We start from the raw sequence: 12136 nt of genomic DNA, 5'->3' as shown, positions 1-12136 counted from the left end.
ATACTATAAACGAGATAGATGGTATAAAGCAGCCATTCTCAACCTTTCCTTCTTCATTACCCCCCAGGCTTTATCTATTTCTCCATTTACCTCCTACTCCAATACAAAAAAAATCATATCCATAATAAAGTGACAGAAAAACAAGAAGGTTAAAAAGAAGCTTTTTATTGTTTAGGAATTTAGGTTTTGTATATATAAAAAAAAATAGTATTACACATTTGTGTCGCAAAAATAAAGAAAATCAAATCATTTTTCAAATAGAAAATTATGAAGTTAATTTGTATAACAAAAAATAATGAACAGAAACACCAGACGCATTATCAATGGGGACACTGCTGAGTCATTGGGTCAATCAGTTTGTTTATACAAGGAGCTGTTTCTGACAATGTTACTCTCATATCATTATCGACTTTCAGGCGGTTTCTGGTCTTTGTCTTTATTGCTACTATACTTGAGAACACTGATTGATGGATTGTGTAATTAGAAAGGGAAATGGCTTGAATCATCTGCTTTGCTTTAATCCCACATACCTCTCAACAATGGCATGAGGTTTCTTGGTCTTAGGAAGCTGCAAGCATTAGTTTCTTCTCAGATATAAAGCCAAGTTTGACCAGTGTTCCCGTAGCCTTAAACCTAGCTCTCTTTGTCTCAAATGTAGCACTGTCATCAGATGCATGCAAAGATGTGAAGCGTCCAGATACTGTTTCAGTATTGTAGGTCTCATTAACCCATTTGCAAGAATTTTTAAGAACAGCAGACATTGAGGCTTCTCCACACCATCCACAGCAATGAAGTCAGTCATATTGGACATATGAATCCAGGTGTGTACGTTTCTTAGACATGACACAATTTGAAAAGAAATAATTATTTTAAATTATCAGTTACTTCAATTATTTACGCTCGATTATATAAGTTTTTACACCCTAGGAGTAAATGTGGCCCGGTTAAGAACCTCTGGTATAAAGCATCACAACACTTACCAATATTTATAAGCATTTGTAAGTTCAAAGTATCTAACAATTCAAACAAACGATTTATTATGCATTTCATTTCTTCCTTTTTTATATTTAAACATCAGTATTATATAAGTAATAATATGTGCGTATTAATACAAACAACTCCAGTCGATATGAAATCTGTTTTTCACTTATAACAACTTGTAACTTCCACCTATAACTTCTTTGCAGCACACCAGTAATCATTCCGCGGCACACGGATGTGCTGCCTCACGGTGGTTGAGAACCACTGCTTTAGAGGCTAAGAATTTGTCAGTGGGTACATTATGACTTTGATTAAGTCAAAGTAATAACAGAGACAAAGGAAAAGGATAAGAACAAGACGTGAAAAGAAGGGGAAGGCTGGAAGGATGCAATGAAAGTATGACGGTGAAGTAGAAGAAAGTGTATCCACTGAAAAATCTTACTTAAAATGATTAATCAAATACAGTCATTTTTTCATATTATTTGGATTCATCAGACTACTGTTCTCATCTTGAGTGTCATTTTCACAACGTTTTGGTCGATGTATACTCTGATCTTCTTCAGGTTTATCTTGTCGAACTCGGATACGTTTCTGTTGAACTCGGGAATTATGTAAAATGTTTTGTGTGGAGCGTCGTGGAAATACAGCTAGCCTAGATTTAAATTCAAGTTCTGTTTTACCAGCATTAATTTGATGATTAAATTGTAGAAGCCTTTACGTTGTTTAATAGTGTTAAAGTTTATAACGAGTGCTGGCTCAAGGAGTCTTCTGCAAGATTTATTTTACTCATTAAATTCATTTTGAATATGGGTTGACAGGTTGTAAAATCGTGCAACAAACGAAGCTAAAATTTACGTCACGAACTCAAAGATATTAAGAACTTGAAGTATAACATTTTTTACTGGAATGATTGTATTCTACATAAAAAAATCTTATATCTTTAAAAAGCCACCATTTTCCCATGCGTGGAGTATTGTTGCCACATCTGGGTTGCTATATCAACCACTAGCCCCTCCCTTTTGGGCAAAAATAATTTTATTACCTAATAGGTCCCGAACTTCCTGCCAAGCTGGAGCCCCTGTTGGATCACTGCAGTGCTCTAGTGAACTTACTGCACTTGCATCATTTCTAACCTCAATGTCCTCAACCCACCCGACTAGCAACAATATCCCTAACTTTTAGTGTAAATCTGTAGATGCCGGAAATTTTTCTACTCTAACAACTTCTTTCCAAGAACTGCTTGCCTTTGGAACTCCTTCCTTACTTCCTGTTTTCACAACCGTACTAACATGCAGAAATTTAAATTTAATATAAACAAACATCTTGCTGCACGTTGCATCTTTATAAAGATGATTCTTATCAGAGTAGGTTCAGTGGCAGTATATCTTGGTTGAAGTGGACAGAAGTAAAATAAATAAGCTGAAAAGGGTAGATATGCCATAAAACACAACCACAAAACAATCAAGAGTACCCGCCACCCCAACCTCAGATACTACCCCAGAAATGTTTAAATATTGCGTTAACTTCTGGAAAAGAAATTCCTTTTCTACTGATTATTTGAATTCAAGTTTCACAAAACATAAGATTAAAACTAGGCACAAGATTGACAACTTTTACTGCAGGTGGGGAATTGGGTCACCTAAAAGACACCAGCACAATCACAGCAGACAGTTATTTGCATTTCTTATTAGGTGTGGCTAAATTCTCGGAAATGTTGATTTTTATCACGTATATGGGAACTTGTTTTTGTCAGTATTTAAGTCTCTCTCTCTCTTTTCTTTTTTTTTTGGGACGAAATTCTACTTTCCAGTTTGCTAATAGAGTATGTGAATCACACAATGTCTTAGATTTTCTTTACCTGTTTTTAGTGACCCACTTGACAGATCCTGTACGTAAGTGTGTCGTCATAAATCATATTGTTTGTTACTGCTGCCTCATTGAATCCATTTGTTTCCTCCTTGTATGTCAGGTGCGATCATAATTATCTCTAGATTCATAATTCAATTGCTGACAAGAACCTTGAAGAATGAATAAGCTTATAAATTAAATCGTTTGAAATCATGTTTTATGCATCCATGACCTGTACATTCCCGGCATATCTCGGGATTCATGCTTGTCATTAATATAAATTTTCTGAATGTGAGCTTCTGCCCATGTTGTGCCTCCTGAAAACCCATTTAAATAGTCCAAAGAAACTGAAACTTAGGGAATATGTATTAATTGATGTCTAATACTTACTGCGAAAATTTCACAAAAACTTAAACTTAGCAGTTGTTTTACAAAAGTAATAATAATCGCTATATTAGTTTAGGACGCGTACCTAATTATATATATATATATATATATATATATATATATATATATAGTGAGAGAGAGAAAGAAAGAGAGAAGGAGAGACTGTTCTCATTTTGAGTGCTATTCTCACAACGTTTTGGCCGCTGTAGCCTCCGATCATTTTTTAGGTGTATCTTGTCAAACTCCAAAATCTTTCTATCGAAATTTGAGAATCTGCATTAAAGTTCAAGTGGAACGGGGTACCATGTTCTCGTTCTGCCAGCCATGACCGGATAGAAGTTTTAAGTAATTCGGAATTGTATTCTTAGTAAGTATCGCCTGCACTGAGGATTGAAGCTTCAACCTCCAGAACTGAATTTTACCAAGTGATGTATCCGTTACGCAATAGGTTCCTGAGTTCAGCATGATACACCTGAAAAAGGTCGGATGTTACACCACCCAAAACGTTGCGTGAATAACACTCAAGATAAGAACAATAGTCCAAATAATCCAAAAACTATCGTAGATTGTGAAAATTCCATGGTGAATACGAGAGAATAGATTTTAATTTATCATTTTATTTACTCAGAGCCAAAACCCAATATAACCTGAATTTAATTGAAAGCAAAGCACATGGCATAGGTCACTTTACAAACACACAAATATTTGATGTTATTCTCCCTAACCTCTTTCTCCTACCCCTTCTCTCTTATTATATCTCTTTCTCTTACTGTCAACACATGTACGCCTCTCTCTCTCTCTCTCTCTCTCTCTCTCTCTCTCTCGCTCTCTTACTTGCTCTCTCTCACTATATATTTCTCTTACTGTCAACACATGCCTCCCCCTTCTCTCTCCCTATCTTTGTTTTTCACTATCACTCTTCCTTTCTTTCTCTCTTTTCTTTCTCTTGTTCCCTCGGTCAACTGATACTTTTTTTAATGGAAAATCGCACCACCAGACATGGCATGAAGCCACTCGAAGAAAGGAGCTAAGGAGAACGAAAGAAAATTGTCACAAAGGCAGGAGATGGCTATTGACCTTAGTCTTGAAAAGACCAAGGTTATAGTTAGGAGGAAAACAGTCAGAAAGAAGAAAGTTCCACACGTCTTCAGTTCTTGGAAATAGACACATTCAACCCCTTATATATCAATACATGTGAATTTCTTTCCTCCCCGTCTCTTTAACTTTCCTCCTCCTCCTCCTCCTTCTCCTCCTCCTCCTCCTCCTACTACTACTACTACTACAACAACAACAACACACTCTCTCTCTTTCTCTCTCTTTCTCTCTCTTTCTTTTTTCAGTCAACTGATATTTTTTATGGAAATTGCTGTAGAAAAGGTGTGAAGCCATTGATGAAAAGATCTAACAAGAACGAACGATAATTATCACAAAGACAGGAGCCGTAGTCTTGAAATGTTAGGACGAAAACTATCAGCAAGAAGAGAGTTCCACAAGCCTTCAGTTCTTGGATATATACACATTTCATCCATTATATACATCAACACATGTGAATTATTCTCTTTCCTATCCCGTCTCTTTCAACCCCCCCCCCTTTCTCTCTGAATGTATGCCTGCTATTAGCTACTAATAAAAAGAAAAGAAAAGAAAAATGCATATCAATATTAATTATGAATTATTAAAAAAAAAAAACATTTTGAGACTCGGTTTTTACCAAACCTTTGCTCATTTCAAACATAATCCTCTTTAAGAATGAATTGTGATTGTATATAAACATCCTGATCAAAATCATCTTTGCTACATTTCATCATATCCTGTTAGGTTCTACATGAATACGATGTAAAATATAACAAGGAATACTTAATTGTAGAACAGTTGTTTATTCTATAAACACATGTGATCACTTTGACTAAACATGATTCTATAAGCAGGCATTCCCCTTTCATAATTGTTTAGTCATGTAATTATAATTCCTAACGTGTCCATTGTATTATAAATAACATAAACATATAGAACAAATAAATGTCCATTTTCATGCAAAATCAATATGACAATAATATTTCTCTTCTACATACTGACTTGACATACCGGTTCCCATTAGATCACCGAAGTTAAGCGACATTGAGCCAGGTCAGGACTAAAATGGGTAACCATTTGAGAATAACAAGTGCAATATGTGCTCTCCGCTTATCTCGGCATTTTTTTTTCTGTCGTCCTGAACTTCTCTTTGCGACTCGAATCAGGCAAAGTGTGGTTGTGAATCCCGCAACCCTTGCTTCACAATTACATGTACAGCCACTCTTACAGAAGTTATCCATTCTCTCAAGACTGAATGGGAGTCATGGAATGACTGTTATTTAATATACATGGACACGATAACACACATAACCTCTCTCTCTAAAAAAAAATATGTATGCATATGCAGGCCTAAATTCCACCATTGCATTCGTTTTAATGCCCGTTTTATATTCTGACATGTATTGAACAGCTTTTAGAAATTAGCTTCCAAACCGAGCTATCTCTGACCAGGTTTTTATTCATCCCTCTTTTTCTTAAATCCACCTTATCACCCTTTCACATGTTTTTCATGGCTATTCCTTACCGACTGACCTTACTATCTGAACTGTTCTATATCTCCTAACCCAAGAACTCTCATACATTCTTGTGATTCAATGTGACCAAACTAACGAAGTCTCCTGTTCTGCACACATCTCCCTACACTGTCCAGATTTAATCTTCCTCTAGGGTCATTAGATCTAAGCCTGTTTTAACACTTACATTACACATCTATTGTATTCTCATATCATTTCTTTCCATGCAACACCTATCCTCAACTCTCACTAGTCAGATTACACATCCATGCAGCATCACATTGCATAAATTTGCCTGCTAGATTTCCCTTGTTCGACAGTGGTGACGCTCTGCTAGTTAGTAATGGCTGAAGTTACACCAGTTAAAAATAATCAAACTCGTGGATTAATTACAACAACCAAAGAATTGTGACTAACATGCTCACAGCACGGCTTTGGTCGATTTTTAAAGTAAACACTTAACACTAGCTTTAGAAATAATCAAGGAAAAATGAAGATAATTAGTTCTTTTTAAAATTTCTGGCAACAAATAAAATGTATTTTCTTTTGTAATCTTATTTAGTAAATAATTAATATTTCAGGTTAAAATTAAAAATTAAAAAAAAAGTTTACTTTAGTTCAATTTGAACAATGGAAAAATTTTAGTGTAATACGACCCCTTTGTATTACTTGTATTATTTGAACTACTGTGCTTATCTTGTGTGTTATTTTCACAACGTTTCAGTCAATGTACACTCTGTCCTTCTTCAGGTGTATCTTGTCGAACTCAGGAATTTTCTGTCTGTAAGAATCCGTGATACAATGGTTCTTTATTAGTTAAAATTTAGTTGTAAGTTACACTCTTCTGGAGATTAATGGTTCAATCCTCAGTGCAGATGGCAGTCAAAATACAATTGCAAATTACTTAGAACTTCAACCAGTCATGGCAGATGGAATAAAAGCATTCTATGTCCGTGGATTAAATAAAAGGGTCCATTTGAATTTCCGTGCGGATTCCTGAGTTCAACAAGACAATCTGGAAAAAAGTTGGAGGTTACATCGACCAAAAACTTAATGAAAATAACACTCAAAATGAGAACAGTAGTCCGAATAATCCCTATAATATGAATTTTCATATACAGTTACTGTAATATCAAGATATCAGCTATCATTCCAGAGTTTATTAATAACTAGCTGTATATACCCGGTTTTGCCAGGTCGAAACATATTGGCAGAAAGAGGGCTTAGTCACATGCTATTTAAGATACATCGAATATCCTAATTTGTTAGGATTTTCCTGAAAGTGGACCACATGTTTGATTTATGGAAGCATAAAAAGCATCCATCATTGTCTTTGAAAAGCAAACGGGGAAATAACTTTCATAGCTTACAGGGGAAATAGCCCTCACGGCTTAAATAAATAAACTTCCTTTTTTAAACAACACTCGTGTTAACTATTAATAATTAAAAATAAATTAAATTAAATATGAATTAAATTTTATATAAATTAATCAATTTTAAATAATATTCCTTAACAGAACAATGAAAACAAATCTATTGCTAATAACTAGTGATGAGACGATTCCAAAATTTTTCCCGATTCCGATACAATTACCGATTCCGTTCTAAATTTCTGAGTTCGATACGATTCCTGATTCCGATTCCAATTCTTTTAAAATTCATAAATATTTAATTAGAAAGTTTTTGTATTTTGTAAATTTTAAAATTATTACATAAAATATATCCGCGGAAATTACATAAAAAATATCAGCGGAAATTAGCGGGACCGCTAATTTCCGCGGATATTTTTTTCTGAAATGTTTTCCTTGTAATTGATTGAAAATTATAAGACAACAAAAGATTTATCCTGATTTTAAAACAAAACCAGATTTTATCAGTTCGTGGTTATTGTACAACATGCTACATGCTCCTTAAAAGTTTTCATAAACAGTTGAAAATAGTCGACGATTGGAAGACAAAATGAGAAACCGAGGTAAGAACAAAATATTTAACAACGCCTCCTCCCATTGTTATGAACGAATTTCTAAATGATAATGTTACTATTTAGAAAACCATTTTTAACATGAAGAAGGTGTGGGTTTTGTTAACTACTCAGTGCTTTCTCTATGAATGAAGTGAAAATTTTATTTTAATTATAAAAAATTGGTGAGTTTTTAAATTGATTTGCTTACTGTAAAAAACAAAACAAAAATAAGATGAAAAAAAATTAATAATAATAAATTTGTAGATCAACACTCTCAGCTAAATCACCATTCCAAAATAAAATATTACTTTTATAGGTGATTACGTGTGAAACCCTTAAAAAAATATTGACGGAAAGAAAAGCAATCATTTTAGTACTTAGAGTGGAAGTTCAGTTTAGAATATAAATTTAATGTAAACTAATTATAATTTCTGAGCCATTTTAATTCTTTATGGATTTTAACTAAATTGTTTCTCACTAACTTAAGTTCGATTGGCAACGTCGTAAAACCATGTGTAATCGCTTAAAAAAGTAAATATTTCCCTTCCCATATAAACGCACATAATTTATCTCTAATAGAAAAAATTTGGAAAAAGGCGCTTATTTTACGTTAAATTTATGTGTGAAATTAATCCTGCATTTTAAATTCCTAAATAAATCGTTTTACATCTATTTTTTATAATTATGAGTTCATAGGTATTTTTTTAATTCAATTTTTAACAGTTACGTGTAAAAAAACGGTACATGAAAATATCGGTGTTTTTTCTTCTGTTTTCATTTTTCGCGAATCGTAATTATAACGTTTTGTTGCGAAAAGAAAAATTCGATCCTCCACTTTTTAGGCCATTGCATGTAAACAATCTGAAAAACAGTTTTGCATAAAAATTTAACGTAAAATGATCACCTCTTTCGAACCAGACAGCGTTTTAAGAACAGGTAACGGATTTTGCTTGTTTTTAATTTTGGCCATGTCCACATTCCTGGCCAAACTGTAGTATAAAATATGTCATTGTCAAAAGTCATAAAAGACTTCCTACTACTAACCCTAAGTCCGAGTAATAATACGAAAAATAAAGCGATTACTATGGTTTTATGATTTTGCCGATTGGGCTTTGGGGCCAATGGTAAAAAATTTAGTTAACTGCTTTAAAATAATTAGAATAGTCCGGAAACGGGGGGATCATTTTACATTAAATTTAGGAAAATTGGCCAACCGAAAAAGACAACAAAAGAAAGGACAACAGAAAAAGGGCCATTTTGGCCAGCTAGAAAAAAAGGGCAATTATTGAATAAATATCGATTGAAAATAAATTTTAGAATAGTTCTTGCGAGAGATATTGTTTTAAGAAGGGCCTCCATCTCTCACTCCAATTAAAAAAAATATTAATATATAAATTGTTCTGCTTTGTATTCTAAAAATCTGGAATTTTTTCTGTTGAACTCGAAAATTTGCACAGAATTTCGGTTGGAGGTTACATCGATCGAAACGCTAACAAAGTGTAACATTTGTTCTGGTGTTGCACTTCACTTATTCTCTCCAAGTTCAATAAAGGAGAAATCCTAGACTGAGGCAATTTTTATTTTTGTTCCGACCCAGGGTTCCCCTTTTTTGGAGCTGGATATTCCCCACATTAAAAAAAAAAAACTACCTTGTATCTAACTTTACCTTCTAGAGGAGGCAAGTAAATAGGAACACTCAACATGAGAAAAGTAGTGCGAAGCGTGTTCATAACTTATAAAAATCGATTTTAATATATTTTTAAAATATAATTTGGGGGAAGGGTAGTCGCTTTTAAAGAAGACGCTTGAACAACAAGCTATTTTCAATCGATATTTATTCAATAATTGCTCTAAATTTATATGCGCTACTCACCCTCCATCCTAAATTCTAAAATAATTTTGTTCTTAGTGGGTTTACAAATAACGCCCCAAAAAGTAGATTATCATTGGGGGGTACTTTTAAATGTAGATATAATTTCTTTTTTAATTTGACAAACTTGTAAATGTTTTCCCTTTATGCATTTTATCCAAGACTTTGATAAATTTATTGTGAGATGGACACGGTGGTCAGACAAAGCGGCCCCAAGAAAATAAAATTTGGCCATTCATTTGAAATCTTTTTCAAAGTTAAGCTTTTTCATAATGTTTTGTCCATTCCTTGTCATATTTGTTAATGCTGAGTGAGGAAGCAGACAAAAAAAACAAAAACCTATCGGACAAAACCCAACTGGACAAAAGCATAAACTCATAAAACAAATGAATAAAAGATTAAAAAACAACACTTTTTATATTCTATTTTAATTTAATTAGCAATAATGCTTGATATTATTTTTCTTAACAAAAAAATTCTTTAACTTTAAACAATTTTTTTTTGATATCTTGTAAATAAACTCCATTCTTGTAGAGGTTACCTATTGAATTTTCGGAAAATTTCAAGTTTTGTTTTGTTTACTTTACGCAAATAAAAAAAATTACATCTTATTTGGATGTTATTATGATCTAAAGAGTTTAGTTTAAAAACAATAAAGATTTATCATCAGTACAAGCAATGGAAAATCAAGTTTAAAAATGTATTAAAAAAATCGATTTTGGAATCGGAAAGTAAGCACAAATTTTCCCGATTCCGATACCCCCAAAGGTTCCGATTTTTCTGATTTCCGATTCTGATCAATCGTTCCAACACTACTAATAACCATTAATAACATGGAGATAATTATTAAATATGTATAAAAGTCCGTTTTCAGTATGAAAACTAATTTTGAAACGGTGTATCTTTTGCACATATTAATCAAACTGTGAACCAACAAACAAACAGACAGGAATACGATTTTATTATAATCGATAAGCAAAAAATTAATGGAAATAGTTTGATGAAAGATTAAGATACATTTTCTTTTTAAATATATATTTATTTACTTTAAACAAACTACAAATGTTTTTATATATGTTTCTTTTATTTCAGTATACACTATGGAATTTTATACCTAAGAACTTGTTTGAACAGTTTCAACGGATAGCAAATATTTACTTCCTAATCGTCGGCGCAATACAAGTAAGTACATTGTATATTCAAAGAAAAACAAATGAAATTTTTTATTGTATGCTGGAGGAATTTTTGGTTAATTTTAACTATAAGGGTTATCTATGAGATAATACGCAATTTCATGCTCATACGTACGTCATCACCTATTCACCCTTTTTTTTTTTAAATATGGGATCACACAATCGTCAAAGGTTTAGACAATACTTTTTTCCCCTTACTAACCATGACGGTGTTTTGCCGCGGTCTCTAGTCTAGATAGAGGTTGTTTCGTCCTGTTCAATAGTCAGTTAATGAAGACATTTGTATATAAGCCGGAAATTATAAACAAATAAATATTTATTTAAAAAATAAAACATTGCACGAGTTTGATCTTTTAGCCGTCACGTTTTGAATGTGCAAGATAATTTAATAATAATAAAAAAAAATTAATATCACTGTTTGAGAGATCATTGGTCGAATATTCTTTTTGTTGTAAGTAAATCTTGTATTCATGTTTTATCCCCTTTCCTTTGTCCAGGTGTCAAACATTTTTTAAAAATATTTTGTAATCTCAGTGCTTCTATTTAGATTTGCACTTACAACGAAAATTTTAAGTAAAGAAAATGCAGAAAAGTCTTTACAATGTACGTACCCGTCACGGAACGAAGATGGCATGTTCTTAAAATCACGTAATTTGATCAAATAGTTTTTTTTTAATTTAAGAAAATAAAATTTTATGATTTGCTTGATGCAAGAGAAATCAGTTACCATATTTGATTGAATTCGAAATTCATCCTTGATTACCTCCCCTTTAACAATCTCTCCATAATTAACTGCTCATTAATACTTAATAATACTTAAACGTCAAATTCATAAAAATTGATTTTCTTAAATAAAAAAAACCCTACTCGATCAACATTTGTGATTTTTGGAATATAACATGTTCATGTCATAACAAGTAGGTACACCATACATATTCTTTTTCTTAAATAAGTACAATTCTAAATAAGCACCCCTCTCTCCCCCAGTTCTCACGGTACAGCGGTTTAGCTGTCTCTAAATTCCCTACTGTACGATCTTGTCTAATCGCTTGGTTTCAAGTTTTCCTCGGCCGGCTAATCTTCTTTGATCTGAGATATTCATAAAAATTCCAGATTAAAAACACAATTTAAAACCAATAATCAATTTTATCTAAACAGTGTGCGAAATAGGTCCATTTTCAGAGGGGGTGGTGGTGGTACTACCAGATCAGGCTGTCTGAAGATATTGGCTTTCTAACCTAAAATTAGCCAAACATTAATATTGCCTTTTTCCTTTCCCTTTGCAAAACCCAATCCGACTTTCTTC

The 12136-nt window shown here is 32.9% G+C and overlaps 1 protein-coding gene across 6 annotated transcripts in view; it reads left to right on the top strand.

Annotated features, from left to right (window-relative positions):
* LOC145288020 (phospholipid-transporting ATPase IF-like) overlaps positions 1–12136 on the top strand; it is a 238769-nt gene that overhangs the window by 42819 nt on the left and 183814 nt on the right. For all 6 annotated transcript variants that reach the window (XM_080136022.1, XM_080136025.1, XM_080136024.1 and 3 more), the window contains one exon: positions 10730–10819. In XM_080136022.1, the coding sequence (XP_079992148.1) occupies positions 10730–10819 (90 nt within the window). The remainder of the gene's footprint in view (positions 1–10729; positions 10820–12136) is intronic.

This window comes from Euprymna scolopes, chromosome 11, assembly GCF_053919585.1.
Source record: "Euprymna scolopes isolate OS-2025 chromosome 11, ASM5391958v1, whole genome shotgun sequence".
Taxonomy (NCBI): domain Eukaryota; kingdom Metazoa; phylum Mollusca; class Cephalopoda; order Sepiida; family Sepiolidae; genus Euprymna; species Euprymna scolopes.
Note: the sequence above shows the minus strand (reverse complement) of the source record. Positions and strands in the feature narration are given on the sequence as shown.